Source organism: Corvus cornix, chromosome 6 (genome assembly GCF_000738735.6).
Source record: "Corvus cornix cornix isolate S_Up_H32 chromosome 6, ASM73873v5, whole genome shotgun sequence".
In the NCBI taxonomy this organism is placed as follows: Eukaryota; Metazoa; Chordata; class Aves; order Passeriformes; family Corvidae; genus Corvus; species Corvus cornix.
Window position 1 is genome coordinate 16,449,984 of NC_046336.1, and position 18,686 is coordinate 16,468,669.

Genomic DNA, 18,686 nt, shown 5'->3' on the forward strand with positions numbered 1-18,686 from the left:
GCAGACTAAACATGCTTTTGATACTTAGCTGCCAATTTAGTTATTCTTCCCTTAACTTCTCTAGACAGTTTCTGAAACAATGAATTATTCATCAGCTTCCAGTTCACTCATATCTCTGTAATAAAATACTATTTTCAGCAGTAAATGCTGCATCCACTATACAAATAGATTAGCAGTGTCAGTATATTATCAAGTTCACAAAACTCACATGGCATTGAAAGCATGAATATAAAGAGCCAAGATTGTAAGAGTACAGACACGCATAGATGTACAAAAAGATCTTTAGCTATGCAGAGATGAATAGATGGATAGACAGATAATCATACTGGTTTCAGATGTAACATTATTGCCTTCAATGACATTTTTTTCCACGATGTTTAAAATCAGTCTCCAAAGGGACTGTGAAGTCACCACAGAGCTAATCACAAACCCCAGTTTAATCTGATTCACATGCTATCAATGGCTTTTCAGACTGCAAGGAAGACAACCTTGCCACAGCATCATTTTACCAGTGCCTCAATACATTTTACACAGTGAGACCGCATATTAAAAACTGACACTACTTCATGAAGTTTATTATAATAATCCTCCCCCACTTGGACAAGATCTCAAAATTGAATTAACTATTTAATTAACCACTGTTGGTATTATATTCATTTGACAAAGCAGTAATGATGGCACTGGATCAATGTCGCTGCAACCGACAGCTGCTGAGTGAGAGCACATAACGTGGGTGGCACTTGGCACTACCCTGCATGGAGCCCCCAGGCACAGAGAAGACCCTGCCATTCACCTGCTGGAGGCTCATTCTCCCGAGCCAGCTGCAGCACCATGGCACAGGACATGACAACTGCAGTGCCCTTCCAGGGTGCACCTTGAGGCTTGGCTTGGATTATCATGTCCTGTTTGAGCACTGGGTTTTAACCTGCCTCTGTTGTCCAGCCAGCATGTCAGCGACCTAGACTGAGGCATGAGCTCCAAATGCACTCATAGTAATCCATTAAAGGCTCAATTTTAATTTCTGAATCAGTTCTCCTCTTAATCATAATCTGTGCTATGAAACATGTAAACGCTCAGTCTAGGATGAGATCACTTTACAAGGGGGAAGTAAGACAAGAAGAAAGAAAAGGGAAGGAGGAGATTGATTTTGGTTTCTTATATAAATCTCTTCTTGGAGGGAGACAGATTTTAAATGCAGTGATTGCATTTAAAAAACATACAATATCGAGACATTATATACACAATGTCTTATGTGTATTCTCTGGATAAGTTTATATTTTTCACAGATGGAACAAGCTTATAAATTTCTTGAGTAAGGAGAAGTCGATTTATCCATTCCATCAGTATTTTTTTCCATTATTTTGCCCAGAAGTTTCCTGTTCTATCCCAAATAAGATAAAATCAATAAATAGTTAAAATCAAAGTTTACAGCATTTGCAACTCACTTCACACACTAATTTTCACACAGTTTTGTGTTTTCCACTGTGTTTTTCTTTCCTCCCTCTCCCATACACTTACACTTCACTCCTTCCTGCCCAATATAGGAATAAAAGCAGGGCAATGCTTCTATTTCTGTCTTTGCCACTGACTCATTGTATAGTTTCTTAAGCATTTACATCTTCCACTTGGATCCTCTGGTATCTAAGAAGATGAATGTGTCTGTTGATGGTTTCTTTATGGTAAGAGCACTCATCATGTCTTTCTCTGTGCAGATTCTATTGTGTTTAGTAAGAGTTGAGTCCACACTGCAACCTTCCTATTAGTGAAGGTATTAGTAGGGGTTCTGACTTCAATCTACATGCCTACTTTTATTACAACAATATGAAATTAATTTTTTTTTAGATTAATCGGTCATATTTTACTTCAGCCAACAGCCACAAAATTTTGAGGTAGGGCATTCACAGATATGCACACAAAATAGCATCATCACATACACTCTCCATTATAATGCATGCTAAAAAGGAGCTCTAGAGATATTCACAGAGCATAATGTGATCCTGGGAAGAGAAGATACACAGAGCTGTTTTAATATGGAGAATTCTGGCTACAGAGCCCTGCAGCACTACTGTCTGCTGAATATGCAAAGGCATTGCTCTTTCCTTTTCAGTGCTGTATTGCCTTAGGTCCCTCTACTGTCCCACTTACAATCCTTCACAAATATATTCTGTCCTTTGGGGTCATTTTCTTGATTGCTAAATAAATGTATCAAGTCAAATTAGCAAGTGTGTAGATAATTCTTACAAAGATTTAGCCTTCACTATTAGAATGAACATGAGAGATCTACTGTGGTTTGCAGATGTTGGCAAAATCCATGTAAGTGGAACTACAGATGGTTCCAAATAAGACAAGAGTGGAGTTAGTTCTTAACTCACAGCCTATGTTATTTTTACAGCTCCTACTGCTTTAACAAAGTAAATATTTAATTAGAGAAGATTCTAAAGCAGTTGTTTGAATTATGAGTTAGTCTTATAGATAAACACATTAACAAGAAATGTATTCCAATTTTCAGCATCATAGCAGGAATAACACAGCGGGCTGCTTAATGAAGACTGTGATGTCCAAGGCACAAAGAAAATAGGATCTTAAAAAGAGGACCAAATGTTAACAATCTGTTATGAAATGGTACAATCCAACTAGTTTAGCTTAAATACCCTGATTTTTTTAACAGGGTAGGCTGCCAGCTATACTGCTCGAAATTTATTTTAAAAATTTCCACTCTCTCTATTAATTACCAGAAATGTCATAATAGTACAATGGAAATCAGATACTTACTGGCATGAAAATTATTTGGATTGGAACTAGTGGCTGGGGTAGTTTTAATTAGGAGGCAAAGAAATAAAAAAATATCTAATGTAAATATAAATACCTGTTTCCCATGTTAATTAATTACATTAATTGATATTTTCTATTCACATCCCAGTCTCTTTTTTTCTCATGACAGGAATACCATATAAATTCTTTGGATATGAAGGATTATACCCTATTTGCATTAGGGTGCTTTATTGAGTGTAGGCTGTGAATATGTGCTGTAAATATATACATTTGTATGACAATATGCATACTATTATAATAGCAAATAAAGACTGTTGAAATACATCAGAAGACACCTTTGGCTGAAAAATAAAGAGGCAGGGTTTGGGTTCTGTGAACAACTTTCTGCCAAAATGCAGCAGATCCAAACTAGAGATCTTAGGTTTCTGTGCTTTCGGTTTCATTACATAAAATTTCAAACCAAAAAATAAACGGCACAGTACTGTTTTGGTGAGAACAGGTTCAGACACCCAGCTCTGAGCGCGTTCTCGGTGTACGTAAACCGACACGAAGCGACATCCTGCTCGCTAACAAAGCTGAGATGTGATCGCCGTCTCCAAGAGGAGACACTTGGAAAGCGCCAGGTCCTGCCTCGCCCGTGACACTTCGACAAGTACAGGCTGAGGACTGGGAAAGGGCTCTTCCCAGGGGGATGCTGTGGGAAAGCTCCGTCCGCGCGCTTGGGAAGGGCGCTCGATCCCTTCCCGGTGGGCCCCCGCTCGGTCCGGCTGCGCGGGGGCCGCTGTGGCGGGCACAGGGCACCGCCCGGAGCTGCCGCTGCTCTGTCCCGGCGCTGCCCCTGCTCTGTCCCGGCGCTGCGGGCGGAACGCGGCTCCCCCGCTGCCCCAGCCCGGCCCCGCTCCGCCGCCGAGCCGGGACGGGCCCTCCCTGCGGCCCCCGCGAGCGGCGGCGAGGCGGGAGGGGAGAGGCGGGGGCCGGGAGGCGAGGCCCCGGCAGCCGCGGGTGAGTACCGGGGACAGCCCGAGCCGCCGCCCGTCGCCGCCGCGGGGGCCGCCGAGGGCGGCGGGCAGAGATGCCCCCGCTGGGGGCTGCTTCCACGGCCGCGGACGGCGCTGGCCGAGGGGGTCCCGCCGCCGCCTCGGGCGCTGTCCCGCCGGTAAGAGCAGCCAGCGGGGTCCGGGGCAGCGGAGCCGGCCCTTGCGCCGGGGCAGCGCCCCCGATGGGGAGCGCGGCGGTGGGGGGCGGCCCGCGGGTGCTGCGGGCACTCCACCGGGTGTCTGCTGGGCGCCCTGGTGCTGAGCACGCTGCTGGGCAATGCGCTGGTGTGCCTGGCCGTCCTGCGCTTCCGCCACCTGCGCAACAAGGTCACTAACTGGTTCGTGCTGTCACTGGCCATCTCGGACCTCTGCGTGGCCCTCCTGGTGATGCCCTGGAAGGCAGTCACTGAGGTGGCTGGAGGCTCCTGGCTCTTTGGAAGCCACTTTTGTGACATCTGGGTGGCCTTCGACATCATGTGCTCCACCGCCTCCATCCTCCACCTCTGCATCATCAGCCTGGACCGGTACTGGGCCATCGCCAGCCCCTTTCGCTATGAGCGCAGGATGACGCGGCACCTTGCTTGTGCCATGATAGCCACGGCCTGGACTCTCTCCATCCTCATCTCCTTCATCCCGGTGCAGCTACACTGGCATAAAGCCATGGACAGAAGAGATCTAGGCTCCTGGCTACCTGGGACACCCCGCTGTGATGTCAGATTGAACCGCACTTATGCCATCACCTCCTCCCTTATCAGCTTCTACATCCCCGTGGCCGTAATGATCATCACCTATACCAGGATCTACAGAATTGCCCAGGCCCAGATCCGCCGTATCTCCACCCTTGAGAGAGCAGGGGGGCAGTGGCCAGCTCATGGCAAGGAGCCCACCTCCTCTTTGCGGAGTTCCTTGCACAAGGAGACCAAGGTGCTGCAGACCCTGTCTATCATAATGGGAGTCTTTGTTTGCTGCTGGCTGCCCTTCTTCCTGCTCAATTGTCTACTGCCTTTCTGCCAGCCCAACCTCGACGAAGACGCTGAAGGACAGCCACCTTGCGTTCGCCAAACCACCTTCAATGTCTTTGTGTGGTTTGGCTGGGCCAACTCTTCAGTGAATCCAGTGATCTATGCTTTCAACGCAGACTTCAGGAGGGCTTTCAGCAACCTCTTGGGCTGCCGGTGCTGCTGTTGTGGCACACCCAGGTCCCCTGTGGAGAGGGTCAACTTTAGCAATGAGCTGGTTTCCTATCACCAAGATACCACCTGCCAGAAGGAAGGAGCTGTCCCGGTATCAGTACCTCCCGCTGCCATCACTGCCTGGGTGCAGCCCATGCCCCATGCCATAAGCCTCCAGGGGGAGGACAGCACTGAGGAGAAGTCTATGGAGAAGAGGGTTGTGACTTCTCAGACACAGACTGTGCCTGGCAGCAGCCCCAACAGTTGTCAGGTGCCAGCTATTTTGCAATTGGATTGAAAGGCAGAGCTATCCCTGGAAACTGTTGCCCCTGTACAGGAGTTGGTCAGTGTGAGAGACCCCATTGCCTTGTTTCAGAGGGATAAGTGATTAAATGCTTCTCACACACTCAGCCAGCACACAGGGAGAGTTCTCCCTGTCTCCATGCAAGCTACACCTGTCCCACAGCAACGAAAGTCCCATGCCAGAGGGATAGGAAAACACTGCTCTTACCACAGAGGGGTGATAGGCATATGAAGTCCATTCCAAAGGCACATAGCAGCCAGACATTAACCTCTTCCCACAGCCACATTCACCCGTTATCTCACAGTCATTAGACATCTCCCATGCATTTGTTCACCCCCCACCCTGCAGTCAAACTTGAGGTACGCATTAAGAATAGTGAGATAATTAAAGTAAAAACAACTCATAATTCAGGCAGCCAATCCCTCCAGAAAGTAGAAATATAATGTGATCCACAAAAAAAGCGATGAGGTCATCTCTGTCAACCCATTTCTCTACTTATAGATATGAAGACCAACAAAAGGCAGAGCAAACAGGTGTTGGATGGCTTGCAGAAGAGAGAATACTAGGAAAACTTTATGATCATTTCACGTGTGTAAAAGGGTTCAGCAGACATTAAGGGAATACAGTGGCATCTCACTGTCCTCTGCTTCTCTGTCCACTATTTAAAAGTTCTTCATCTGACCATTTAATACACTGTGCTCCACTAACCACCATCCTTGCCCCATTTTTTTCTGTCCCTTGCCTATGGTTGATTTATCTCCAGAAGATGATGAAGATGCAACTGTCCAGAAGAAGACATGAAGAATGCGTACACTGCAAGAGTTTTCTTGGGCATTCAGTCTCACAGATTGCACAGATGATATTTTTCATAACGATGATATTTTTCATAACGATGATATTCTTCATAACAGTGAAAGGACAGCAGCAGGAAAGACAGACTCTCCTCCCAGTGAACCTGCTCCCTGTGATTTTTAAACCATGTGTAGTTCTTAAGTCCCCATCATTAATTCTAATGGGAAAATATACTCTTGCTATCCTGCTCTTTTCAGGAATGTGTCCTTGGAGAGCACTTGGGTGTGACTGCAATCTGTTCTTCATGGGCTTCCCTGGCAGGACAAGTGGTAGTGGGTTTAACTCTAAGAAAGACCAAGGCAAGAATTTGGAAAAACTTTCTAAGAATAATGATAATTAAGCACTGGAGTAGGTCATCTAGGTAAATTATGACATCTCTCTTAGTAAAATGACTGCAATCTTCTGTCAGATATGACAGTGACAATGTTGATCCTGTCTTGGGGCAAAGACCCAGAGTAATGGTCTCTTGAGATAATTTCTAGTTCTGCTTCACTATGACAACATGTCTCCTTAAGAAGCATTAAACTTAAGATGTTTGGTTGTGGGTTTTTTTGCATGCAATTATCCTTAGATGTTTTCTTGAAGGCAAGAAAGATACAGATAAGAACTTCGAGATGCCATTGGTATACTTCCATTCTCCTAGTGATTATCCATTTTTCTTAGCATTTAACAACTATCATTCAGCATGCTTAGTGCCTCCTCTGGAGAGCAACCCTGAAATAAACCTGGTGTTTCCTTACAAGAGATACAAGATATGTGGTTTTTTGTTTTGATTCCTGTAGATTACTTTCTATGTGATCATATATAAACTGTACATGGATTCAGATGTCAAAGATTCAATCAATTTGTGAGAGTATTTTCCTCAATACATTTCTTTCTTCTTACACAAACCAGAAACACATAAAAATGTCAGAATCTAAATCCTTCAAAAAAGAACCCTTAAAATTTTATCCTCAAGGTCTAGAGACATCTTATCTCACCCTCTCCACACTAAAACTCGTCCTGGGGAGATACTGCCCTGAAGTGTGACTCCCCCACTGCCTGCCACTCTTCTGTTTCTGTTGCATGAGCTTCAGCTGGCTCCATCCCCCAGAGAGTGAACTGTCCCTGCCCACACACATCTTCCAGCTCATGGGCAGGCACTCTTCCAGCAGTCGAGGCCACACATGAAATTATTATTCACAGGTGAACTTTTTTCTTTTTTTAGAATGTGTACAGTCTCATTATTAGTGATAAAAGATGTTAATTAATGGAAGAGAAAGATTTCCCTTCTCACAAGTTTTGCCCTGCTGTGTAGGCTGTCTCACCCAAGAATTAGGCTGGACTTCTTATTTAGAGTGATGGTGAAAACAGTGCAGGGCAGAGCGAGTAGCAGAAATTAAGCAACGGATATGTTTGAATAATGTTTTTTCTTACGAACAATCAAAAATGCATGGTAGCTTCAATCTATGAAACAATATTTGCATTAAGAATGGAAAAAGCTATTTGTGTCAGTGCTTGTGGCTATAGTTTAAATATGCTTCATTTATAGGTCAGATTGTACCTGAAAATAAATGTGGATTTTCCTGAAGAAAAACTCCTGGTCTTTACTGAAGCTTTTTAAAGTGACAACTTGAAATTGCTTTTTGTAAGTGATGTTGGAAACAATTGTTTGTTTCTAGCAGCTAACTGATAATGGTTATTACTGATGTGTAGATGACACACATTACAGCTGTAAGGTCTGTTGCAGTAAGTGCAGTGTAATGTTCAAGACTGCAATAAATTACAGAAATTGCATATTATAAACTCTTTATTCTCATTTTCAGTAGCATATTACTGAAGGTACTTCATATGAAACTACACCACACAGCTGTTCAGACTACATATGCTGTTGCTGATTTAATAATATATAAATTTTGATATTTTATGTAATTTTATTTTACTAGACTGGGAAGCATTCTACAGACCACCCACTTCTGTGAATAGTAAATGAGCAAGACTTATTTCCCCCATAATTTTTTGTAATGATTAACTGTGATTTCTGACTGACATTTTTCTCATGACAGGGCAAGCTGCTGTGTTAGATTACACAAGATTCAATTAATATTGTTAGGTTCAAGTGTGATAAGAGATATTAAAATTATTACAATAAGCCAAGGTTTACTTCAGCAGAAGTTAAGAGGCAAAATTATTTTCTATTTACCCTATTGCACCCACCCAAAAGAAGTATCTTTCAAAGCAAAAATTTGGCAGCACTTTGTTATCTATTTCTGGGTCACAACTTTCTTGGCTTGGCAGAGCAAAATGAATCACAAACAACAAAGTTATTTTTTTAGGGAGATCTATGCCTATTCCTCAAAGACACTTTTTATAACTCAGATCATCAAATCCACATATGACCTCACATATACTGTGGTGAATCCATAAGGAATTTCACTGACTAAAAGCAGTTCATTTCCATGCCTAGTAGTATCACGTTTACAGTACCATTAATGTCACAGTGACCTAAAAAATAGCTTCTAAATAGCCTTGGTGTCAAAACAGTGCAACCTCACAGATACCTTATCGAAACACTCTTATTAGCCAGTGCCTAAACATCTGAATCAAACAGTTCTGTTCAGCAAAGTACATGTACTGGGCTTTACAATATATACCAAATGCCTCTTCTGTTCAAATAATTCCCACTCCCTTTCCCTTCTGCCAGTCTACAAAGTTCTCAACCAGCTGCAGGTCCTGTTTTTTTATCATACAATTGAGATAAACACAAAATTCTTGTGGTCATGCAAAAGCTCAGCTAGCTGAGGTTATGGTTATGTGCAACTTTAACAAATGCAGAATCCAGTGGAAATATCAACATGAGGAAAACAAGATCATACTCCAATTGTTTGTATCGCACCTCCATTTTTTTTTCTTATCCCTCTGATTAGTATCAGATGCCTTAACGTTTCAGTTAAACTTTCTGTGAGAAACAGCTGACCTAGGATGCAAAAAGAGAAACCTGTTACACAACTTGGTTGTCAGAAGCGTCTGTTGCTGCTTTGCTTTTGCCAAAATCATGCCTCTTGTGTTGGATTTCAGATGAGGCACCTACACACTCCATATTAAGCATATTTCAATCAGTTGAATATCAGTAACAATTCTTTTATGAAAAATTCTCTATTCTCTATAAACTGTTTTTTCCCCTGAACTTGGGAGGTTGAAGTGGCTTTCTGGATATTAACCACTATTGGTCCAGTCCCCCTGGATTCTGATGGACCTGAGTGGTTTCATCACTGTGGTTACAGACTCCACCACATAACTTCATCTCATTGAAATGGTTTGACTCACTTTGTGACACCTCTTGCCCTTTTTACTGTAAAGAGACACACAGTAGGATGCACCCCCTGGGCACAGGCTATTCCTCAGATTTCTAGCTCTCTTGAGAACCAATTTGCATTTGCACCAAAGAAAGGCACAAAGATGCTAAAGGGCTAATTTTTCTTCTAGCCTATTTGGCTTGAAAAAGTTACTGTAGTCCTTATCTAGCATTGTTATTCCTTCCGAGTCCCTACTTGTGTCTGATCATTGAAGATATTTTAGGAAACCCAGGGTTTATGAATGCATTTCACATTTTTCTAAGTTAAGTAGCTACATGATAGGAAAACTGCCTATCAGTGGAACTACTGAGAGCAATAAATGGTTTGGACCTGTACCCAAGATTTTTCACATGTGCATAGTATGAAATGAATGAAGATGCTAGGGAAAATGTAGGTTTATCTTCATCAACCAGAGGAGAATTTCATCTTGAGACAGTTTAGTTTAGGTAGTGAGAAGACATTTGTGAAATTTGCAGAAACTGTTGCTAGGTTCCGTTTTTTCTTTAAAGAAAATTTTCATAGAGCTTTCTGCAGTTCAACATTTAAATAGGTTTTTAACTAATCAAATTCATCTTTGCTCCCACCCTCAGTGAGAACACATCACTTCATTTTACTCTTTTCATATTTAAATCTGAACTGGCCAAATGGAGCCTATGTACACTATTTAATGGGCTCACATCTTGTGATGACTTTTGCATGAAACACATGAGCAAGTTTTCTGAGCTTCTATTACAATCAGGGGAAATCTAGGCCAAAGACTCAAGCATGTCTAGAGCAATTTACTGAATTAAGATACCTTCTTCAGGGTGAGAGGAAAAACTGACTAGCTGACAGGGAAAAAAGCCAGTGATGCAGGATAGTAAGATAAAGGGAAGAACAAGATGCAGCGTACAAACAAACTAGTTGCAATTTTTTGCTGTTGGTAACAAAGCTGAATGAGTTAGAGATTTTAAATAAATGAGTGCATAAAATAATGCAGAATATAGAATATTTGCTAATGCCTAAGTCAATAATATAACCATCAAAGATAACATCGGGACAAATGTTCTTGGTACATGTTTGCTAGCAGAAGGAGATAAATACATAAAAGAGCTGAGTTTCAAGAGATCAAACTGGTAATTAGATATTGCCTCATGTTTTGGATTATAGCAGAATATCACTGCTGCCAAACTACATTGTGACAATAAATTAATGGATAGTGGTGATTAATAACCATAACTTCCACTCTAAGAATGTTTATCCTGTAGTACCAGTGCATCCAAGCCATGAATTACAGTTTCACCAGACTGATACTTCCTTGGAGTGCTGCCAGCCTACAGTTTTTAAGCTCTTCAAGAGTTTAAAAACCCCAAACACCTGTTACCATCAAAAGTAGCATATAAAGCAGCTATTAGTGGGAACAATAGGATTTTGGGAATTTGGCAGTTCACTGCAGGCTTCTTTCAAAAAGGGGCTGGATTTTCACTGTGCTGCTGACAGCTTATGCTACTGAAGAAGTGCAACGTGGTTTGAAAGATGTTTGTTGTGGAAGCCATTTCCTTGAAGTGTGGTAAAAAGTTGCTATGATGATCCTTAGAGGCACCACCTCAGCACAGCTGGGGCTAGTCCAGGGACAGAGGAATAGAGATAAAACATAATGCCTTTTGTGCTGAGCTGATCTCCGACAATTCTAACTGATTTTATTTGCAGCACAGGTCACAACACCAGCTACTACCATCACTTTTGGGTCCAGATAATGCACAACAGTTGCTTATCTGAATATGCACTACATCTTAATTTTTTAAAAATAGACACAGCATTTTATTTTGCTTCTGAATAACACCCTTTGTGAATTTAAGCCTAACTTTTAGTGACAGGCAAGCTAGGCAGGCACAAAATTTGAATTGTAAATGCTTTGTTGAGCTTCAACTGTTGTTTAGTATGTCTTACTTTATAAAGCTGAAATGTGTAATTTTGGGGTGGCACAAGCTGAGCTCAAACAATGCCTGAAGTCATATGCTTCCAAATATATCTTTTCTCTTTAAGTGATGCTACAATATTCCTGCTCCCCTGCAGTCCAATCATGAGAGTCATTCCTGGGAAACACACTGACAGGAGATGAAGGAAATCTATATCAAATAAAAAAAAAAAAAACAAAACCTTGGAGGTAGAATAGTAGTACAGGGGAAAAATTTCACATAATTGAAGGCCATTGATTATTGATGCTAATATTTCTGCATTACTTAGAAAAATCATAATTTCCTTTCAAGAAATGCTCATTCCTGTCTCTGAGCCTCAGCTAGAAGAGCGTTTTCAATGAAACAGGCAGTTTTTAGCATTATATCCTGACTTACACTACTGGATTTTAGAGGCAGAAGACCCATCACTCTTGGCAAGGGTATCACACGTGGTAAGAAAGGAGAAAAGCCCTGCATAGCATATTGCTCCGGGAACAAAGACTCTATAACACCAGTCTAGTGATACAGGTTACCATGGTAAATACAAGAATTTCAGCACCCCCAAGGGGTTATCTGGGGAGAACTGGATGTGTTGAGCAGAAGGCGTCACTGTGCTTTTGATAGCCCTTGGGCTGAGCATCTAACACCATGCAATCTTGTATCACAAAACAGATTTTCCCTACATTTCAGTCTGCCTGCACACAAGCCCACTGCTCTATAGTGCCTGCTACCATGCATCTTCCCAGCACTGCAAGCAGTTCCCTCCCTGCCAGATACTGTGGTATTTGCCATGATTCTGTTACTGCCTGATCCAGTAATTCTACAGGTCTCATCACTATGCTCTTCTAATCAGTCAGGATATAGAAAAACTGTTTCCCATTTCTAATTGAGCCTTTTAGGCCCAGAGAGACCAGGATGCAGAAAGGAGCAAGCAGCACTAACTGGCTAACAGAAGACACAAACCTGACCGTGTTGGATGTGGAAACTCAGTAGTGTGGGCCTGTGTAGTGACAAGGCAAATGCAAACAAGCAAGAATATGATAGTCAACAGTCTAAAGTAATATTACATTCTTAGTTCTTCTTTTTTCAGGTTTTTTTTCTTTGATGTTTCTTTGTTATGGCGTGTGGTTTTTTATTTATTTGATATTTATGCAAAGTATAGTTCTACTTAAGAAACACAGTATCACACTCATTTGAATTTTGTAATACAAGAGCCACCAATCATACATTGTCAGTGTATACAAGGGCTTGTATAGCCTGTGTATTTCTGCCTCATAAAAATCACTAGAATTTATAGGCCAGGGCCAACTTCATTGTTTGCTTGTATCTAATATACCAGCGTTCTCCCCACTATGTCGGAACTTTAGATAAAACCACAAGGTAAAAATAAACAGAATCCATAAAAAAATGGTGTTCCCTTAGAAAAATATCCACCTTTTAGGTACATGACATCTCTCACAATTATCTCTTTTGACGTGTACTTTGTGCTGTAATAGCCTACATACCAGTTCACACCATGGAAAACCAATCTCCTGCCTTCAGCAGGCAGCAAAATAATTCAGTCTGAATAAACTGACTGTCTGGGGAAGTTAAATGTCTGATCTTCCTCCCCTTTCAGGGGAGGTATTTTACTGTGGAGACATACAGAAAGCACTATGCATATTACATTTTTATCAATTACAAAAAAATGGACAATTTAAATTATTTTTTATGAAATAAACATACCAGGAGAGTTTATTGTTATAAGTTTTATAAATTTGCCATTTAGGTTTTCTGGAATTAACTGGAATCTAGTAGTTCAGACCTTTTGTTCTAGAAATCTTTTTTTTTTTAACTTGTATTCCAACATACAGCCTTTTTACTCAATTCACAAGACATTTAAAAGAACTCAGTCTTCTGTTTACAGCTTGGTTGTCAAATAATTGTGATTTGTTTCCTCATTAAAATCTCTACAAGTACATTGTCTTAATGAAACCCTCAAAATTTACATTTTCAGAATGTGAAGTTTCTTTGCATTTCATGAAAAGAAGAAAAGAAAGAAGCAATCTTACCCCTGTGAGTTAACTCAGTGATCTGTACATCCATACCCTATGTGGTGGATGGGGGTTCAGTTCATGCCTAGTACCAGGTTTTACATCCCCAGCCATCTGCTCTCCTCAGGCCCGCTGCTTCTTCAATAAAAACGTGCTCTCACACCATCTGATACAAGCATTCTCTGATAACATTTTAATAGATAATCTCCTGCATCACTTTAGCTCCCCACACCCTTCTGCTCTTTAGCTACTCTTGTCACTGAAATTATGAAATAAGCCTTTCCTGGCATGTTGGTCACCTCCACCACACTGCAGCCAAGAAATAGTGTCAAGATGCGTTTGTTGAGCTAATTTTAACACTTTACATTTCTAGAAATGTTCAGATTAAATGGGTTCCTCCAATCCTTCTGTCTGCACCTAAAATAAGGGGACAAGAGCAATTCAAAAGGGAACTCATTTTCCTTCTCCAATACTTGCATGGGGTTTCAATTACATGTAGGTCTCTGTGCATGTTGCTACAATGAGGAAAGTATTTCCTGCTTCTTTAAGCCGACCATAGGATGACCAGCAATAAGTTCTATGAAAGGAAAGGGTCTTTTTGACATTCTAATGGAGTCCTCTGTTTAGTGCTAGCTGAAATAAATTCCTTCTGCAATTTTCTTCACTATTATTTTGAAAAAGCTTAAAGAACGGAAAAGGCAAAGCTGAAGTTCATCCTTTCACGAGACTTAGTGTTTTGATCAGCTGATAGAAAAGCCTGAAGTTGTAGGGGCGTTCTTGCAGCTCCCATACCCGGCTCAACAAGGGGCATTATCAACACTGAGGTCAGTCCATTCATTACACAGTGAAGAATGAAGGTAGGAAATAGTGGTCATGTGGGTTCTCTGCTAATGGAGACAACAATGACTCTTTGACAAACATTTGAGAAGCAGAAATGGAAAAGCTTCCTAAGTTTGTTTATGAACATGAGGAATAAGCATGGCAACCTTTACACGGCTGATAAAGCAGCATCCTCACAGTGAAAAGCAGATTACAGAAGTAAATATTTAAGAGGTGGCATTTTAAATGTGAAAAATTACATGCTTAGAAAAAATAGCATGTAGTTATGCATCTCTAGTCAGAAACACAGCAATGTGAGTTGGGAATATAGAAGTCAATTAAAGAAAGGAATACATACATGGTGCGAGGAACAAAGTGGTTCCTGTGGAGCGGAGGAACCACGACCAAAACTCAATTCCCTAAGATTTCCTGACCTGGGTGGAAACACAGCCTTGGAGAACACAAGGCAAATGACTCAGACCAGCTCGTGACAAAGCCTGTGGGGAATGCAAGACAGAAAAGATGGTGGAAATATATGTGGAATATTTTCTGTTAGAGCAAATGGATTAAGGAGAAAATGTATTCTGGGATGATTCTGAAGAACTGCAATGTCCTGGCTTCCAAAAGAGCATTCATCAGCAGCATGATCTGTTGACTGAAGGGTGGGATATGGATAATTTCATATGGATAATTTCAAACCAATTCTGCAGCATAAGAAATTTATTTATAAATCTCCTGATCAGTACTACGCAGTTTCTTTAACTTTTCTGTCATTTTGCAATAAACTATGTCTTCAACAAAAGTTTGGGTTGAATTTCAGTAACTCTCAATTGTCAGGGAAAGAAAGAAACAACACACAAACATGTCAAAAACCTGGATAAGGGCATCAGTCTGACTGTAGAGAAGTACTTAAACAGGATCTAGAAGGTAATTGAGAAGGTCAGTCTATCTCCCTGTAGACACATTAAATATGATGTTATTCTCTTGAGCCAGTACCAAGAAACTGGAAGATTGATAGCTCAAACAAGAAGGTTAAACACAGCTACGGTCTTGTGTATTTAAAGCAATTTCAGTTTATGAATCAAAAATATTGTTTACACTACCCACTTCTCTGAAAAAGAATTTATAATGACAGGGCTGGAAACTGTGACTACTTTCCACTTGTAAAGCAAAACTGTTTTGCAACCATTTACAGTTGTTGCTGCAATCCTAGAGGCTAGAATGAGAGAAATAAATAGTACTCTTCATAGTGAATGGAGTTTTTATAAAATAAAAATGGTTAATTCAACTGAATTTTTAAAGATCCAAATCCTGAAGTCAAAACCGTAACACAGTTTCCCGTGAAACATCTTCAAAGTCAGCAAAGTGGCCTATAAACAGCATATAGGTTTTTCAGTTCAGAGTTAAAACTTAACAGGATAATTTATTCATTGACCAGGGAAAAGTGTGATTAAGGCAATGATCTGAACTTCTGAAATAAAAAGATGCATAAGGAGATAGCTTTAATGAGTGATTCAATTTTTACCATTTGCCTTCTCAGTTCTTTTCTCTGATAGGTTAACAAGCCGCTTGTTTAAATTTCCTCATCATAAATCAAGTTTTCAAGGTCTGTGATACTCTCATTGCTCTTTTACAGACTCAGTTCAGTTGATCTTTATCTTTTTTTGAAGAGTAATGCTTAAACTGGATACAATGCCCCACTCAAAGTCTGGCTTTAGGCCATGCCTTACTTCCTGTGTCTTATACCTGATATCCTTATTTATGTGTTTGCCTTTTTGCAATTGGATGACAACTGGTGTCTCACATTCAGCTTGTGGTTCACTGTAGCCTTTCATGCTTTCCTGCAGACGTTATTACTCCATCAGCATCCATCATCTTGGCTTTGTGCAGGTGTTTCAGACCAGTATCTTGCACTTGTCTCCACTGAACTGAATGCCATGCTTTAGACTGGTCCTATGAGTGTTCACATTAACTTTGAATTCAGTTTAGAATCTAGATTGAAGCCAATATTACATCCAACATGGTACATCTGTAATTCCTTCCAGCTTAGTCTCATTGCAGCACTCACATAGCAAAGCACACTCTATTTCATTTGCTCGGACGGATAGGCCCCTTATCTCCCCAGGGATTTGTTTCAGGCTCTCTGCAGAGGCAAGGGAATTATCTCTGCCACAATGCACACTAATCACGTTTTCAAAGATAACTCCATAACCAGCTTCTTCTAGGACTATAAAGGTTATTCTAAGGTAGGGGGACAGGAGGGAAAGGGCAGTCAAAACCCAGCTACAGCAGTAACACAGACTAACTAGATTTAAACTGCAAAAACAGAACAAAAGGTTACAGTGATTTTAGTAATGTAAGAAAGATCTTCCCTCACACCGTATCCCCATCGAATCCAAGAGAGAAAATAGTAGCTTGCACAGGAAAATTCATATAAAAGCAATGAGCATCAAAGACTAACACCTGCTTTACCGCAAAAGAGGAGTCACAACCATGGAGAGAAATGTGTGTGTAAATATAGGTACCAAAAACAGGAGAACATGGCAAAGAATATTAAGGAAGATTAATTATTGTATGGGTAGGCTAGAGAAATCTCATTCTGGTTTATTTTCTTTCCTTAGTTCCTGAAGTGTAATGACTTGTATGAGATTCAAAGTAAATTGTCCAAAAAATATAACAGCAACATGCTCATTAAAACACACAGTAACATTTTCCTCCAAAGCTGATACACTTAGGATTATCTACTATAAAAATTATCTCAAACATAGTAGGCAACTCCATTTCACACTGCATAAATGGCAGCAAGAATGTGAAAAAGATCTCAGTGTAATAATACATAACAATTACAGGTGGTCAGAACTTAATTTGAAAGCAACTCCAAGGTTTGGTGGACTAATAATCTAAGGCACATGACGTGCCTTGTGCTCACTGGAGCCATAGGTTTTAAAAGCCACAATGCAGTCCTTAATGATGCCTCAGCCTCATGAAGGACTCATGAACCCAACAGCCCTCAGTCAGATGCCAAGATTCCTCCTACAGCCCAGGGGGAGTCCTCAGCACCCATGAAAGCAATGTACACAACGTGGCATCCTGAGAAAGGAGCCACACAGCTAACAGACCAGCCTTGTCCGTCAAAGGTAGTTGTGTGTGTAACTCCAGGCCAGGAGGAGACATCAGCTTCCTCTTGAGATTCTTGGTTGTAAACCCTCTCCTATGGTTTGTTGCCTGAGGCATTTTATTTCCTTCGCATGGTCCTCTCTCTCTGCTGTTTCCCCCCGCAACCAACTAGGGAGAGCTCTAAGTATGCAATGCAGTTAGGAAGTGGGAGAGCTACCTGAAAATGTTCCCTCTCCCCTGAAGAATCAGAGATAGGACTCTGCATCCCACCTCTTCTCCAGCAGTTGTTCTCTCAGTCTCTGCAGAAGTCTTTCGTTTTTAGGACTTGCTGCACAGAAAGGCTGATACAGACTCATTTCTCTTTCTCCTCCGCTGAGTCGTATCACAGAATAGTTTGGGTTGGGAGGGATCATTAGAGATGTCCTAGTTCACCCTCCTTCAATGAGCAGGGACAACTTCAACCAGAACAGGTTGCTCAGAGACTCATCCAAACTGGCTCAAATGTTTCCAGGAAAACATCGCCTCCTCAGGAAACCTGTTCCAGTGCCTCACCATGCTCACTGTAAATTACCCTTCCATAATTATATCTAGTCTAAATCTGCTGTCTTTTAGTTTCAATCAATTACCCCTTGTCCTATCACAACAGGCACTGCTAAAAGTTTGTCACCATCTTTCTTACAGGACTCCTTTAAGTACCAAAAAGGCTGCAATAAAGTTTCCCCAGAGCCTTCTTATCTCAGGCTGAACAACCCTAACTCTGTCTTTTCTCACAGAAGTGTTCCAGCCCTCTGACTATTTTAATGGCCCTCCTCTGGACCCACTCCAACAGGACCCTTTCTGTCCTGTGCTGGGACCCCAGAGCAGGGTGCAGTGTTCCAGGTGGGGTCTCGCAGAGCAGAGGGGCAGAATCCCCTCCCTCATTCTGCTGGCCACGCTGTTTTGGAGGCATCCCAGGACACATTTGGCTTTCTGAGCTGTCAGTGCACATTACTGGGACACGTCCAGCCTCTCCTCCATCAGCATCCCCAAGTCCTTCTGGGCAGGGCTGTTCTCGATCTGTTCATCCAATACGGCGAGGGCAGCACGGAGCTGCTGGTAACTTGGGGGCATGTCATTGTTGAGGGACAGGGTCAGAACAATAAGGAGTTTGGAACAGATGTGCAAAGTACTTCACCACCCATGAAACAGAAGCACATGTGGCTTTTGAGAGCCTAATTTTGAAAAGAGACTTCTGAAACTGATGTCTAATGTCCCATCTCCAAATGTGCAGTAACATAAAGGTTATGTCTATGTTCTCTTGAAAGGTCT

At 41.5% G+C, this 18,686-nt stretch overlaps 1 protein-coding gene across 1 annotated transcript; it reads left to right on the top strand.

The window, feature by feature from the left end:
• The first annotated feature begins 3,806 nt into the window (after positions 1-3,806).
• Positions 3,807-7,707, top strand: LOC104697921 (D(1) dopamine receptor-like). Its single transcript, XM_010412984.4, is given in 2 exon segments — positions 3,807-4,039; positions 4,041-7,707. Coding segments are annotated over 2 exon segments (1,524 nt in total). The 5' UTR covers positions 3,807-3,844; the 3' UTR covers positions 5,370-7,707.
• Positions 7,708-18,686: the final 10,979 nt, after the last annotated feature.